Raw genomic sequence first — 17661 nt, 5'->3', positions numbered from 1 at the left:
CAATCGGAAAACTCACGATAAAAATTCGCGATATGAAAATTTGCAATCAACACTACTCCTAAAGTCAAAGATATTGCAGCCTTCTCATTGGCCCACAAGCAAGAAGCAGTGAGGGATCATGGGTACTGATGAAAAAAAATCTAGAATATTCGCGATTACGAAGATATAGCACTATATTCTAGATATTCGCGAATTCTCGAAGTGCCAAAATTCATGATAAAAATTTGCGATTAGAATATTCGCGATCAACACTAGCTATTACCTATCAAAAGTGGTTGCATGAAGGACAACCACTGAACCAGCGACAGACTCAAGGCTAGCATGTCTGGTCCGATCGCACAGAAGGGCTACTAGGGTTGTCCCGATACCACTTTTTTAGGACCGAGTACAAGTACCGATACTTTTTTTCAAGTAGTCACCGATACCGAATACCGATACTTTTTTAAAATGTCATGTGACCGTTTTGGGGGATCTGTGGATCTGTGGATGACGCACTGTCATGTGGGGGATCTGTGGATGGCACTGTTATGGGGGACCTGCGGATGGCACTGTTATGGGGGATCTGTGGATGGCACTGTTATGGGGATCTGTGGATGGCACTGTTATGGGGGATCTGTGGATGGCACTGTTATGGGGGATCTGTGGATGGCACTGTTATGGGGGATCTGTGGATGGCACTGTTATGGGGGATCTGTGGATGGCACTGTTATGGGGGATCTGTGGATGGCACTGTTATGGGGATCTGTGGATGGCGCTGTTATGGGGGATCTGTGGATGGCACTGTTATGGGGATCTGTGGATGGCACTGTTATGGGGGATCTGTGGATGGCACTGTTATGGGGGATCTGTGGATGGCACTGTTATGGGGATCTGTGGATGGCACTGTTATGGGGGATCTGTGGATGGCACTGTTATGGGGGATCTGTGGATGGCACTGTTATGGGGATCTGTGGATGGTACTGCTATGGGGTGGGATATCTGTGGATGGCATTGTTATGGGGTGGGGGGATCTGAGGATGGCATTGTTATTTGGTGGGGGATCTGTGGATGGTGCTGTTATAGGGGATCTGTGGATGGAACTGTTATGGGGAGGATCTGTGGATGACACTGCTATATGTCATCCACAGATCCCCCTCAAAACAGTGTCCCCCAATACACCGGGCCCCGCCGCTCACCGAAGTATTTATAAACGTGAATCCTTATCCTGTTGTTAAGTTGAACTAACGCTGCCCTCTCCCATGTTCCCCTGTATCCCCCTGTATCTCCACAGCACTTACTTAAGCTTCCATAGCAGGCAGAGCGGACGGCACCAGTAACGTCACTCACCGACGTCGCGCGCCTGCTCCGCCTGCTTCACTCATAAAGTGGGCGGAGCAGGCGCTCTACGTCAGTGAGTGACGTTACTGCTGCCGTCTGCTCTGCCTGCTATGGAAGCTTAAGTAAGTGCTGTGGGGATACAGGGGGGACATGGGAGAGGGCAGCGTTAGTTCAACTTAACAACAGGATAAGGATTCACGTTTATAAATACTTCGGTGAGCGGCGGGGCCCGGTGTAAGAGTACAGTGACTGCACCGGGCCCCGCCCATAGTTACGCCCATAGTATTCTATTTATGTATCGGGGCGGGGTATCGGCGGCTGAGTACCGCCGAGAAAACTCGGAATCGGTCCCGATACCGATACTAGTATCGGTATCGGGACAACCCTAAGGGCTACCGTAGCAAAAATCGCCGGCTATGATAGAAAAGACCGCCACGTATGAGGCTGAGGAACCTCAGACTGGTCAGAACAGCCATGTTTGCCTCTGTCCACTACGGAAAGTGACTACAATGGAAGAAAGCGGCCTGGTCTCATGAATCCCATTTTATTTTTGCATCAAATGGACAACCTGGAGAAGAGATGGTACCAGGATGCACCATGGGAAGAAGACAAACCGACGACGGCAGTGTGATGTTCTGCAAAACTAAAGAGGTTTTCCGATATTTTCATATTGATGGCCTATCGTCATGGATAGGCCATAAATATGTGATCGTGGGGGGTCCAACACCTGAGACCCCTGCTGATCAGCTGTTTGAGGAGACATATCCAGTGAGCATGGTGGGCTTCTCGTAGCTTACCAAGCACAGCACCGTCCATTGGATAGTGGTTGTGTTTGGTATTGCAGCTCAGCCCCATTAACTTTAATGGGACCAAGCTACGCCTAGGCAATGTGACTGATGAACACGTGGCCTCTTCAAACCAGTGATCGAGTGTTGGATCCCCACATAGGCCATCAATATGAGGTCAGTGGGCATCCAACATTAAATTCTTGGAGAAACCCTTTAAGCTAAAAAAATAAGGCAAAACATATAGCTCCTTACAAAATCTGTAACAGTGCGCCCCAGCTGTCATTCTTTATGTATAATACTGCAGTCTTGGCGTGGGCCCATTGCCAAGGTGTGACTGCTACCTCTGTTGCAAGAAAAAGTATGTGAACCCTTTGGAATGATATGGATTTCTGCACAAATTGGTCATAAAATGTGATCTGATCTTCATCTAAGTCACAACAATAGACAATCACAGTCTGCTTAAACTAATAACACACAAAGAATTAAATGTTACCATGTTTTTATTGAACACACCATGTAAACATTCACAGTGCAGGTGGAAAAAGTATGTGAACCCTTGGATTTAATAACTGGTTGAACCTCCTTTGGCAGCAATAACTTCAACCAAAAGTTTCCTCTAGTTGCAGATCAGACGTGCACAATGGTCAGGAGTAATTCTTGACCATTCCTCTTTACAGAACTGTTCAGCAATATTCTTGGGATGTCTGGTGTGAATCGCTTTCTTAAGGTCATGCCACAGCATCTCAATCGGGTTGAGGTCAGGACTCTGACTGGGCCACTCCAGAAGGCGTATTTTGTTCTGTTTAAGCCTTTCTGTTGTTGATTTACTTCTATGCTTTGGGTTGTTGTCCTGTTGCAACACCCATCTTCTGTTGAGCTTCAGCTGGTGGACAGATGGTCTTAAGTTCTCCTGCAAAATGTCTTGATAAACTTGGGAATTCATTTTTCCTTTGATGATAGCAATCCGTCCAGGCCCTGACGCATCTAAGCAGCCCCAAACCATGAGGCCCCCACCACCATACTTCACAGTTGGGATGAGGTTTTGATGTTGGCGTGCTGTGCCTCTTTTTCTCCACACATAGTTTTGTGTGTTTCTTCCAAACAACTCAACTTTGGCTTCATCTGTCCACAGAATATTTTGCCAGTACTGCTGTGGAACATCCAGGCTCTTGTGCAAACTGTAAATGTGCAGCAATGTTTTTTTTTGGACAACAGCGGCTTCCTCTGTGGTATCCTCCTATGAAATCCATTCTTGTTTAGTGTTTTACGTATCGTAGATTCGCTAACAGGGATGTTAGCATAGGCCAGAGACTTTTGTAAGTCTTTAGCTGACACTCTAGGATTCTTCTTCACCTCATTGAGCAGTCTGCGCTGTGCTCTTGCAGTCATCTTTACAGGACGGCCACTCCTAGGGAGATTAGCAGCAGTGCTGAACTTTATCCATTTATAGACAATTTGTCTTACTGTGGACTGATGAACAGCAAGGCTTTTGGAGATACTTTTATAACCCTTTACAGCTTTATGCAAGTCAACAATTCTTCATCGTAGGTCTTCTGAGAGCTCTTTTGTGCGAGGCATCATTCACATCAGGCAATGCTTCTTGTGAAAAGCAAACCCAGAACTGGTGTGTGTTTTTTATAGGGCAGGGCAGCTGTAACCAACACCTCCAATCTCATCTCATTGATTGGACTCCAGTTGGCTGACACCTCACTCCAATTAGCTCTTGTAGATGTCATTAGTCTAGGGGTTCACATACTTTTTCCACCTGCACTGTGAATGTTTACATGGTGTGTTCAATAAAAACATGGTAACATTTAATTATTTGTGTGTTATTAGTTTAAGCAGACTGTGATTGTCTATTGTTGTGACTTAGATGAAGATCAGATCACATTTTATGACCAATTTGTGCAGAAATCCATATCATTCAAAAGGGTTCACATACTTTTTCTTGCAACTGTAGATAGATAGACATATATTACATAGATAGATAGATAGATAGATAGATAGATAATAGATAAATACATTTATGAGATATATACTGTAGATATATTTATTAGATAGATAGATAGATAGATAGATAGATAGATAGTAGACAGACTGAGATATATCAGATAAATAGATAACAGATAATTAGCTGATCATTATAAGATACCGTTTTCAAATGTAGCACTGATTACAGTATCACAGTCATGTTTAGAGTTGCAACCTGTGAGTTATTTCTGCCATCTGCTGGTCAAACCGATAAGTGCAACATGTAAGCCTAAGAGCTTGTCTTCATGGTTGTTTCTTGTATCATATTGCCAACCTTTATTTTTGGACAAAAATTTGGAGAGAAGCAGGAGATCTTTTTCCTACTTTCCATTAAAAGGGTCTAATCCAGTTTTTTAAAGAAATTATATCCAGGGAACATCGCCACTGGTATAGACATGTGAATAAGCCCTGAACTCATATATGGTAGTGCATTCACCAACTCACTTTTTAAAATTGATTTACCAAAAAATAGCAAGAAAAAAAGAAAGGTAGCATTTTTTGTTCTCTGGGTTCCTTGCTGACACGGGCGGGGACATAAAGCAGAACCCACCAGACAACTCCTAAGGGTACGGCCACACGGTCAGATTTCTGCACGCAGTTTTGCAAGCCAAAATCTGGAGCCGATCATAAAAGGAAATAAAGTATACAGGACAGATGCAACTTCACCTCTGTTTTGAATTCACTCCTGGTTTTGGCTTCCAAAACTGCATGCAGAAACCTGACCGTGTGGTCATGCTGTAAAGATAGCTGCCATCCTGCTATGTTCCTTCACCGTCCATAATCTTTGATCGTGTTTAATTCAATAGGGAAATCAGTGTATGAAGCTTCTGTGAATCACTGCACCCTGCCAAGTCATATCTCATGGGTTGTAGTCACGGCTGCAGCGATTACTCGATGTAATCGACACAAAAATATCCTCAACGCAGTTTTCCTGCATCTAAGATTCGTTTTGATCATGTGACCATGGAGCGTGAGTGAAGCCTATCACTCACCGCTCCGTGGTCTCCCGTCGGTACCGCGCTGCACTGTCCTGGACCTGGCGTGCACTCATCGTCAGCGTGCGCTGCCTGATGCTGTGTGACGTCAGGTCCCAGTGCATGTTGGGAGGAAGAAGAAGACGCTGCGGTCCTTCTCCTGCGGACTACATATCGGCCACCTGTGCACCCTGCCAGGAAAAGTAAGTATTACAGGGGGGGGGGGAGGAGCTGATGGCACTGGGGGACATGCTGGCATGTAGGGGGTGATGGCACGGGGGACATGATGGCATGGAGGGGCTGATGGCACTGGGGGACATGCTGGCATGGAGGGGATGATGGCACTGGGGGACATGGCATGAAGGGGCTGATGGCACTGGGGACATGATGGCATGAAGGGGCTGATGGCACTGGGGGACATGGCATGAAGGGGCTGATGGCACTGGGGGACATGGCATGAAGGGGCTGATGGCACTGGGGACATGATGGCATGGAGGGGCTGATGGCACTGGGGGACATGCTGGCATGGAGGGGATGATGGCACGGGGGACATGGCATGAAGGGGCTGATGGCACTGGGGACATGATGGCATGGAGGGGCTGATGGCACTGGGGGACATGATGGCACAGAGGACTGAAGACATGGGAGGCTGATGAGTTTTTATAAAGGAAAATGTTCTTTTAATAATTTTTTTCTTATTAGAGTACTCGATTAATCGATAGAATACTTGATTACTAAAATAACCGATAGCTGCAGCCCTAGTTGTGGTCACACCTGTGGTTTTGGTTCTCCTTGTAAAGATCTAGCAAGTGTAGAAAATCATATAGACAATGGTCCCTGGGGAAAAAGTATGCAGATTAGTTCTCATCCGGAAGGAAGAACGCTATATCTCTGCTGCTATCTAATGGTCAAGGACTGACCCATTGAGGAGCCTTGACATTTTGCTGAAATCCCTAGTCATGTTTCAAGGCTCTTTAATGAGTCGGACATCGACTTTTAGGGGAGCTACCTATAGGAGGCACCAAAGAGACAGCTTTCTTCCTTCTGGAGGAGAGCTAAGGCTACTTTCACACTGGCGTTTCGGGGTCCGCTTGTGAGATCCGTTTCAGGGCTCTCACAAGCGGCCCAAAACGGATCCGTTCAGAAGGCATCAGTTTGGCTGCGTTTGGTCTCCGTTCCGCTTTTGAGGCGGACACCAAAATGCTGCTTGCAGCGTTTTGGTGTCCGCCTGACGATGCGGAGCCAAACGGATCCGTCCTGACTTACAATGTAAGTCAATGGGGACTGATCCGTTTTCACTGACACAATATGGTGCAATTGAAAACGGATCAGTTCCCCATTGACTTTCAATGTAAGTCAGGACGGATCCGTCTGTGTCCCCTCTAGTTTTCCCTTTACAACACCGATGGGCGACCGGAGAGCCACTGAGCAGGAAAAATCCGTGAAAGGGAACAGGTGTTATAAAGGTTGGCCCATCTTAATATCTGATGGCCCCACCTCTGGAATCCGCTCCTATTTCCAGAGAGGGACCCTTAGAGTGAAGGAGAACACAGTGCACATGCGCAGCGTGCTCTCCATTCATCGCTGTGAGAATTCTGAGTGTGCTTGGCTGTTTTTTGGAAATCCCATAACAGTGATCGGAAGGCGCACCGCACAAGTGTTGCCACCGCTCCATTCATTGCTATGGGACTACTGAAAATAGCCGGACTTATGCTCTTCTAGTTTTGCATTTCCCATAGCAGTGAAGGGAGGGTGGCCACACATGCGCGACTGCTTTCTGTTCAGTTTAGGGAGACTCTGGAGATAGGAGCGGGATGGGACCTGCACCTACCTGACATTGATGGCATATACTAGTGATATGCCATCAGTGTCTGAGATAGACCAACCCCTTTAAATCAGCAATGTGGACCCTCTCAGGATAATGGGGCTTAGGAGATTAAGAAGAAGGTAGATGGCTAATGGTGATGAGCAAAGCGAGCTTCGGATGCTACGTCTGAAGTCGCGTCGTTTAAAACTTCAGATTTATACTGTATGGAGATCCGTCTCCGTACAGTATTAAAATGTATGGGCTCAGATGAGCTGGAGTTAGTTATTCGCAAAGTCGCTCGTGACTTTGTTGAATAACTTCGGTAGTTGATTTTTAAAGTGGAAAACCAGTTTAAAACCTGAAACCGAACTGGTACATCGAAGTTAAAGTTTTAAACTGGTTTTCCACTTTAAAAATCAACTACCGAAGTTATTCAACAAAGTCACGAGCGACTTTGCGAATAACTAACTTCGGCTCATCTGAGCCCATACATTTTAATACTGTATGGAGACGGATCTCTGTACAGCATTAATCCGAAGTTTTGAATGACGCAACTACGGATGAAGGGTCCGAACCTCGCTTCGCTCATCGCTAATGGAAAATATCCACTGGCAAACTCAACCCTACTATGACAAACTCAGCAATGCCCTATCTGCAGCAACACTGTGAAAACATTTCCTGTTACAATTCATTCGTTTTAATCTTTTTTTTCTGGATTTGATGAGTGAAGTGAACTCAAAGGCCCGGAGATAAGGATGGAGAGAGAAAGGAGAATGCTAGGGGCCGTCCTCCGGACACACGCTCCTATTCACGCCGTGTACGGATATTACACTGCGGCAGACAGCTGCCTGGTCAAGAGTCATGGTCAGAACTCAGGTGCTTCAATGCCGCCCCCCCTCCCGCCATAATAACAGCAAATACTTTTAGGCTTGAAATGCGAGAGCAGCAGGGACAAGCGGCTCAGGGCTGTGCCTGTCATATGGAGACCTCAAATGAGATTGTGTGACAGGCTGAGTGATTTATTATAGCGAGGTCACTGAAAAAAAGGGGAAACGTGACGTTTCCGGCCTGATTTATTGACGCCACCGTCCAAATCCACCAGACTGCAGATAATACTCATAACTTCTTCTACACTGCCACAGAACTGACACTGAAAGTCACATGAAAGTCACAGGAATTTTCACAGTGACCTTGAATTAAAGAATAGGACAAGTACTAGGCAGCGGTGGCACTATATTGTGTGTCCCTGTAGATAGCTTCATAGACATCTCAGATTTTGTTTAACCCTGTAAAGGAGTACAGGATTAGAAAAAAAATATACTACTTTCTTCCAAAAACAGTGCCACACCTGTCTACGGGCTGTGTGTGGTATTGCAGCCCGCCCAGAGCCATTGGACGTCAATACCAGACACAACCCGGGACAGATGTGGAGCTGTTACTGGAAGAAAACCTACATAAACAACCCTTTTAAAAGGGATCTGTCAGCAGATTTTTACCTATGAGGGTACATTCACACAACTGTGCCGTGTTTTGCGGTCCGCACATGGCCGTGTATTCACAGAACCGTGCCATATTTTGCGGAACGCACATGACCAGTGCTATATAGAAAATGCCTATTCTTGTACGCGATTGCAGACACATGCTCTGTGTTTCTTGCGGGGCCGCAAAAGGGAACTACGGATGCGGACAGCACACTGTGTGCTGTCCACAACTTTTGTGGCCCCATTGAAATGAATGGGTCCGCACCATTCCGCAAAATTGCAGAACGGATGTGGGCCCATTCATACGGCCGTGTGAATGTAGCCTGACACCGGCTGACCTGTTCCATGTGCACTTGGCAGCTGAAGACATCTGTGTTGGTCCCATGTTCATATGTGCCCGCATTACTAAGAAAAAGGATGTTTTAATATATGCAAATGAGCCTCTAGGAGCAACGGGGGCGTTACCATTACACCTAGAGGCCCCTGTCTCGCTGCAATTGCCGCAGATGAAACCAAACCAGTAGGGGCCCACAGGTCACCCTCCCACATAAGGTGATTCAGGGTCCAGACCACAGTGCTTAGGTAACAGGTTTCTCAAAACAACAGAAGCTGGGAGTGAGGAGAAATAAGTAATTGTCTATTTTTTGTCTGGTCTGGGGGTCTGATCGGGGAGTCTGGTCTGTTGACTAAATTAATTTTGGGTCTGGGTCATGGATTAATTTAGGGCTCTAGGATTTTAATTACCGGTACTTTAGGGGTCTGAATTTATTTAGTGGTCTGAGCTTGAGGTTTGCATTAACTTAAAGGCTATGAACACCTCTAGGGGCAATTTTATTTTATGATTACATTTTACTCATTTTGGGCTAAAAATCATTTTTTTGGTCTTTATTAAAAATATTCAGCCATTCTGTCACATAGAGTTAAAGGGGTTGTCTGGGTTCGGAGCTGAACCCGGACATGTCCCCTTCTTCACTCAGTCAGCCCCTCTGAGATGAGCATCAGAACATTTCTTGGGCGATTCTAGGCAGGGCAAAGGCTTTTCCAGCAGAGCCAGTGACATACCGGGTCTCTGCTAGGTGGAGGCTAAAACAGGCTAGGGCAGCTCTAAAGCCTGCCCATTGGTGCCGTTGACGTCACCGGGAACACTGCTGGGCAGAAGCCTCCGCCTAGCACTGTAAGTTTGTAAACAAAAAAGCCCTTGCTCTGCGCAATACAGCGCAGAGCAACGGAGGGCTGCTCATCTCAGAGGGGCTGCATGGGTGAAGAAGGGGATATGTCCGGGTTCAACCCAGACAACCCCCTTTAACTGTTTTTCTAGCCGCGTAAATCGTACTTTTTATTTTCACTTTGAGCGGGTCATCTAATAACCCTTATCACTAAATTACAAGGTTATAAACACAACGTTCTTATCAGGAAGATAAGTATTGATCTATAATGAGTGTTTAGGAGGTCAGAGATAAGGAGCTGTCAGCTGAGCTTCCTGACGAAACAGTGTGAAAAGTCAGATCCTTCTACCAGAGAAACTCAAGGCTGCACAAAGACAGTGGATCAACATTTTTAATAAAGACCAATTGAAAAAGTGTTTTTTTTTTAGCTCAAAATGAGTACAATACAATTGTTCTGTCCCCAGATGCAGATCCAGTTGTTTTTCTGTGTGTTTATCAGCTTGACATTGCATTTAACTGTGTTGTAATTCATTTGCATTATATTGTATGGTAACAGCACCATCTATTGATGAGTTCAGGCATCCAGCCTGTTTTTCCTATGCATTATGGGAGTTCCCAGGGCATTGTGGGTAGTTCTTGGTTCTTTCTAGTCTTGTGCTGGTATAGCAAGCAGCCACCATCTTATGTCTCTGGAGCCACACACTCTCACTGGTTTTCCTGCCCCATCATCTGCTATTCAGCCTGTTTTTAAGCATAGTCGGTAAGAGCACTATCTATGTGTCATTATACTGCAGTTTATTATGTTGTTGCATTTGATAGCATTGTCATTGCATTACCTCATGTACTGCGTTTATAGCAGATTATTCTGTGTCTTATGCCATGTACCATGGATATTTATGTTCTGAAATACTACTGTTTTATTCTGTAGTTTCACCTTTCCTGTCAATCTACTATCAATAAAGAGAAAGTTAAAGCAGTACAGTTTTCTCTTCTTATCAAGACAGAGAAGGTTTAGCTACATGTCAGATTACACACCGTGCTAACGTGTATGAGGACAGTATAACAATACTAATAAAAAAAAATCCCCCCAAAGGTGTATATAGCGGGTCGAGTCTGGTGTTTAAAATAATATAGAGGTCTGATATTGGTCTGATATTGTTTGATGTCTCACGTTCCATCTTACATTTTCCACTTACTGCATGTAACTGTAAGTTTTCATATTTATTTATTTTTTCTGTGACTTGGCCGGCAAGCATAGACCTGGTAACAGTTTTTTATAAGCAACTTTTGACAAAGTCTTTATTAAAAATCTCTTACTCTTTTCTGCATACAGATTCAGTAGACATCTCCAAAAAGACATGCATCTCCATGGTAACAGACAACAATCAAACTCTGTAGATCTTTCAGTCATACTTTTCTTTTATTTGCCTTTCCAGATAATGTACATCCACCAGGTTAGCAAGAAGTAGGATGCAGATAGAAGAGAGTATGACTCCGGGATGATATTGTACAAGATTTGTTTGTAGACTGTTATCATGGAGACATTGCACGTTGCTATACACTTCGTTATAACCTTACTGGATCGCTTCCTAACAGCATGTAAATGGCAAAATATTTTCAGATCAGTTATCAAACTGGTGTAAAATAGAACTGGCTTAGTTGCCCATAGCAACCAATCAGATTCCACCTTTCATTTTTTACAGCTCCTTTGGAAAATGAAAGGCGGAATCTGATTGGTTGCTATGGGCAACTAAGACAGTTGACCCCAATAAAATGTACAATATGTGAAAAATTACCTGGACCAAGACAAAAAAGCGTTTTTTCCATCTCTTCCACACATTTTTACCAATCGCCCATAAATACCTGGGGAACAATTTGGAGAAAGCAAATTAGAAAATATTCACAGGACGGTGAAGGGTACAGTAATTTTGTGGAAAAAAAAAAATGCAGCCATCTAAGGGGCTGATTTTGTTTTTCTCAGATATAGCGCCACTTTTGCCCCTGGGCGGTGTCTTGTATTGCAGCTGAACCATATGCATTCGTGTAAATATCAGACGTGAGTGATGCTGTTTCTAGAAAAATAGCACACTCTTTTTTTCAATCTCATACATCACCCTTAAGGATGTAGAAAATAAGTAATAATGGTACGCATCCCAAAAACCCGCTTCAGACAAATAGGGAGTCAGAAGGATCACAATATCGCCAGTGTTTTTAATAGTTATCTTAGAGGCTCTGGTAATTTGAAGTACAAACACTGTTAATATTTTAATAGCTCAGAAATTTTCGGATTTGGTGACACCTGTTAAGTTTAATCTTTTTATTAAATTGGGAAAGGTGGGTTTGAACTTTTAATATATACATACTTTTTTTTACAATAAGGCCTGTATTACACAATACATATTATCTGACAGATTTTCTGACCAATCACTGGCCAGATGGTTGTTTACACACACAGATCTTTTGTTTTACACATCAACTATTGCTCTGGTTTGACAGATAATCTGTAACACAGGCCTTACTTTTAGTACCCTTAGGGGGCTAGAACCTGGGATCTTTTGATCCCTTGTCCTATTCACGATATTAGAGAGCTATTATGGTTAATGGGATTTTGCCTCTCTACCTGCTGAGCTATTTCTCATGCACAGATTAGCAGGGAGGTTACCATGGCAGGACTGGAAGGCTTCTGAAGCCTCCATGCTGTCATGGTAATCGATCAGAGCCCCATAATTTCATAGTGGGGACTCCATTCGGAAGGCAGAGGCCTAACCTAACAGATGCCACGAATGTCGTTGAACGCGGCTTAGGAGGGGTTAGATGACCGGTTCCGGTGCGATCAATGATCCAGGTCATTGTGGCCAGGTGCCTGCTGTATTATACACTTCCCTCCCCATAATGCCGTACATGTACAGAATTATGTGTTAAAGGGTTAAATGTTATCTACTTACTTTTGTAATTTACTTTCCATTAAAATAATGCTCCAGTTGGGAAATATTCTATTTACTGAATTATAATGGCGCCTCCTGGTGTTTAATTCATATAGTAATGTGCACGTCCACCTGAGGCGGTCGTCCATGCTCAATTCCATCCTTCAACTGCCGCCAGCCATATCTACTCTAAGGATCCATTCACAAGTCCGCAATTCTGTTACGCATTTTGCGGAACGGAATTGCGGACCCATTAATTTCTATGGGGGCCGCACAATGTGCTGCCCGGATCCAGAAATGCGGACCCATTCCCGAAAAAAATAGAACATGTCCTATTCTTGTCCGCAACTGCAGACAAGATTAGGCATATTCTGTTATAATGCTGGATCGCACATTGCCAGTGTCCGTGTTTTCCGCAAAACACACACGGATGTGTGAATGGACCCTTAGAAGTAGTATTTGCAAATCTGCCCCAATCTCTTTTTTGATCGAAGGACCCCGGGTGATAAGCTGATCACACAATGCCCTGCTGTTAGAACCTTCAGTGATCAGATGTGATCAGTGAGGGAATCTGGCAGTAAGTGTTCAATTTCCCTGCAGCGCCACCACAGGGGAAATGAAGCAATTCTCATTGAAAACAATAGTCTATCCATGTCATGCATGAACATGTGAAGCAAGATGTCCATCCCCCCTTCTAGAGGGCATTACATTAAGTTCGTTTTCTATAGTCTTTATGACTAGTGTTGAGTGCGAATATTCGAATAGTGAATATTAATCGTGAATATCGCAACTTCGCTAATTCGCGAACATTTCGAATATAGTGCTATATATTCGCTATATCGAATATTCGTCATTTTTTTAACATCTAAAAACATGATTGCTCTCTGCTTCTTTCTTGTGGGTTAATGAGTCATTGGGCCACGATCAACTTAAGCAGGAAGGAATCATGTTTTCATATGGAAATAAAATACACACATTAGCCAATAGCCATAGCCAACTAATAGCAAGGTTGCCTTATACAGTTAAAAAAACAACAACAATGCAATACGTGAATAATTAAATCGCATATTATTCGCGATAAATAGAATAATGACGAATATTCGATTTCAACGAAAGTAAGACAAATATTCCACCGAATATTCGCAAAATATCGCCAAATTGAATATGGCACCTCCCGCTCATCACTATTTATGACTATACTTCAAGTTCTGTGAATGGAGACAATGACTAATTTTTAGAATTTTTTATTAATAACAATTATTATTATTTTTTTTTTATTAGACTATAAATGGGAAATTTCTTTGAAATTGCTCAATCGCCCATGTAATCTATAGATTTATGTTTCCAGATGCGTTCAGGACATGGCTGATGAGTTTGCTCCGTGCTCTTTCTATATCACATTGTGTTCTGCATTTTTCATTGATTTCATGTTAAGGACACATGAGGCGAAGTCTCATCTGCTCGGATACACTGCGGTCAGGCCTCCTAAGGTTATGCCTATAGAATGGGAGAATTTCACTTCCAATCACTAATGGAGCATGGACCTCAGATCACTGGTCTCGGGGAGGACTTGTCTGCAGGGAATGATGATAATAGGAACCTTCTGGGACTTTATACTGGTAATGCTTTCTCAGGAGGGACATGACATGGGATTAAACTGGGGTCTCAGAACATAAAATTGCAGAAGCTTGCCACCTGATTGTAGCTGAACCCAATGAATGTAGAGCAAACTTCCTTTAATATGGCTTCAATGGGACTTGACAAGTGGTGATTAGCACATATTCTGCATTATCTGACACTTATATAAGTATATAATGAAGGGAATTTACTACTTGCTTCTGCTCGTTCTTTGTGAAATCCTACATTGTTTTGCTGTTATGTGAAGGTTATCAGAGTTTCTAGATTACTGGATGAGCGATTAGTAAAAATAATAATATAAGGGTCTTCCAGGAGTAAAATCTTGATGAGCTATCCTCAGGATAGGACATCAATATCTTATTGGCGGGAGTCCGACTCCCGGCACCCCCACCGATCAGCTGTTCTCTGGTGAACCGTTTCCACCTCTTCCTAGGCTAGTGATGTAATGTTCACCCCCCACATGGAGTTTTTGCAGTTCAGTGCCATTCAGGCCTCATGCACGAGACCATATTTTATATCCGTACACGATCCACGTTTTTTGCGGCTTGCACACGGAACCATTCATTTCCAAAAAAAAAAAAAACGGAACACACACGGACGGCATCCGTGTGCTGTCCACACCCGTGTGTCCATTCTGCAAAAAGATAGAACACGTCCTATTCTTGGCCGCAAAATGCGGACCATAAACCCATTGAAGTCTATGGGTCAGCAAAAAACGTACTCAATACGGAGTCATCCGTGTTGTGCGAATCCGTGTTTTGTAAACCCCAAAACAGATATGGTCATGAGGCCTCAAGTGAATGGACCTGGGATCTAACATCAAGCACAGACTGTATACAATGTATGGTGCTGTGCTTGGACTGCAGTGATTAGACTGAAGTGCTCATTGAGTGCTGCGGCCTCTTCAAACAGCTGATAAGCGGGGCCAGTGGCGTATATAGAGAAGTAAGGGCCCCATAGCAAGGATCAAATCAGGCCCCCACACCAGACAGAAGGGCTTCTGCCTAAACCCCTTTCAATGACCCTTGGGCCATTTTTTCCATTGCTTCATTTGCTAAAAGTTGTTCCTTTAGAGGGTAGAGTCCTGACCAGGTTTTCACCTCCAGTAGAAGAGGAGATAATCCCAACTAAGACTGGGCCCCCTCTTGCCCTGGGCCCCATAGCAGTCGCATGGTCTGCCGCTATGGTAGTTACGCCCCTGAGTGGGGCTGATGGGAGTCGGACCCCCGCCTATCTGATACTGAAGACCTATCCTGAGAAAGGGTCATCAACATTGTACTCCCAGAACAAATTCTTTAATATGTTTCATATGTTTTTCTATGAAGTCCAGAATACCAGGTTCTGTACTCAGCATTAGAAGCAGGAGGAGAAAGGGTGCACAGAGTGTATTGGGCCCGCCCTTGATGCACTTAACAGCTCATTTCCATATGAATTAAAAGTAATTTTTCTCCAGAATGAAGCATCGGATCACTAAGTGAAAGGTATCATTACATTCAGCTGAGTTTATCAGTGAATTTCCCGGTCACAGGTTCCCTTTAAGGCATGGACCATACAATATATAAAATTGTATCTCCTCTTCATTCATGAATCATGACTTACAATACCATAAACAGCCCATAGACAAGAGCGGCGCCATATTTATTCTTATTTTAACCCACAGTCGTGATTTAGCTACTACTTACCCACAATGCTTCATGTTCTGTGGTTTATCCATTCGGACTGCTAATTTGATCTTCAAGTCATGATCAGGGCAATTTTTTGACACTGTCATTTTATGCCACTCCGACTGTTTGGGACTGTTGGGTGTTGGGTGTAGTACAACCTTTAAAACACACAAGTATAGAAGAAAAATACAATGGAGAATAATTTGGAAGCAAAATGCACCAAAAATGTATTATGCATTTTTGACATTATTATTTATATCTATCTATAGAGAAAGTTTCCAAACAAGGACCCACTCTCTATCAGGGGCGGACTGGCCATAGACCCCACAGGCAAATTACCCAGTGAGCTGATGCCTAGGGGGCCGTCCGAACCCTCCTCCTGGCCGTCGGTCAGGAGCATCAGCCACTTATGCACCTGGCTAGCGGCTGCAGGGGCCCTCCTGAATTCAACTGTATTGCTGTCCTCAGGCCGATGATACAATTTTATACTGTGGTGCTAGGGGCGGTATTTTCTGCATTATGGTATTGCTGGTCCCGCCTACTTCTGTTGTCCACGCCTACTTGTTTTGCTCCGCCTTCTGTCAATTTGGACCCACCTGTAACATGAGGCCACTTTTAAGTTTTTTTCCAAGGCCACTTTAAATTCCCAGTCCGTCCCTGCCCTCTATGATGTCCATTTGCCTGAGTAGTGGACAGGTGTTGACCACTTCACTGTCCACTGAAGCTACTGTAAGTTCAAGAATGATGATGATGAACTTTCCAAAACAATTTCAATAAAATACAACTAGGGCGACCATATGACAATATCAACCTCTTGGTCTTCTTCTGCTGTGACTAGCATATGTTTTGACTCTATATACCAGACATAATTTTTTTGTCCAAATGCTGCCTGTGCGTAGATGGTGAGAAATGTCACACTGGCATCAACAGGTGTCCTACCAGATCTTACCCGTCCAAGTTCTTTATCTTCCAGAGCAAGAACTCCGGTGCTTTCGGTGAAGAGCTTGACCTTGACGGCAGGTAGAGCGTGGGTGGTACTGAAATCCCCTTGTGTGCCCCAACTGGAAGAAAAAAAGGCAAATAAATATGAGTCACAATGTAATTGTGATAAGGAGGTCAAGGAACGGGTTAAATCTGAAATGACAATGTAGCACAAAAATGTGCTACAACTCTGTGACAAGAAATGTGTTAATTGTCTCTCTAGTTAATGTGAAACAGATGTCTGCAATGGTGGTTCGGTGCTAAGATCTTGTAGGTGCAAGATGTTGCAGATCAGCAGTAATACAACTTGTTTCATTTAACCCATTCAATACAAAGACATTTTTAGGTCTAAAAAAAAGTCTATTTATGTTCCAGAAAAAAAGTTCTGTGGTGTGATCACAGTTTTCTGTTTGTGATGGTGGGCCAAATGTACATAGATGGGGAGCAATGGGCTGTACCTGAAGGTGTTGCCATCCAGACCCATATACTATGCAGGGTTAGGGTGATCTGGAAACCTCTGGAAGATATCTCATAGGGGTTGTGCAATCAATACCTGCGCATGTGTCCTAATAAGGCATATAAATGTCATAGAGGGAAAACTCTGCTTAGAAACCCCAGTATGACCCAGTTGGAGACCCACTAAGAGCAGTTCCCCCTTTGGTGTTCCTGCCCATGGATGTCATGAGAAAACATTCTATGTTGCAGACTCTGGTTGGGTCTGACTTTTGCCACAAGCATAATTTTACCTTTTTTTTTTTTTTTAAACTGTTACTCTTCAATACAAAACTGCATGAAGGCATCCATAAGCATAAAGTGTTGAATGGCATGTATAGAGGGTATACTTCCCAGTAGCCTACATTTACAGTGCTGGTGGGAGATCCTCAAGCAAC

The 17661-nt window shown here is 43.9% G+C and overlaps 1 protein-coding gene across 7 annotated transcripts in view; it reads right to left on the bottom strand.

Moving 5' to 3' along the window:
* Window positions 1–17661, bottom strand: part of CADPS (calcium dependent secretion activator) — a 434676-nt gene that overhangs the window by 207876 nt on the left and 209139 nt on the right. For all 7 annotated transcript variants that reach the window (XM_040407750.1, XM_040407754.1, XM_040407751.1 and 4 more), the window contains exons 7-9: window positions 16740–16851; window positions 15809–15948; window positions 11361–11427 (exon numbers count right to left, since the gene is read on the bottom strand). In XM_040407750.1, coding sequence (XP_040263684.1) covers window positions 11361–11427; window positions 15809–15948; window positions 16740–16851 — 319 coding nt within the window. The remainder of the gene's footprint in view (window positions 1–11360; window positions 11428–15808; window positions 15949–16739; window positions 16852–17661) is intronic.

Source organism: Bufo bufo, chromosome 9 (assembly GCF_905171765.1).
Source record: "Bufo bufo chromosome 9, aBufBuf1.1, whole genome shotgun sequence".
Taxonomy (NCBI): domain Eukaryota; kingdom Metazoa; phylum Chordata; class Amphibia; order Anura; family Bufonidae; genus Bufo; species Bufo bufo.
The sequence above is the reverse complement of the archived record's forward strand: the minus strand, read 5'-3'. Positions and strand labels throughout refer to the sequence as shown.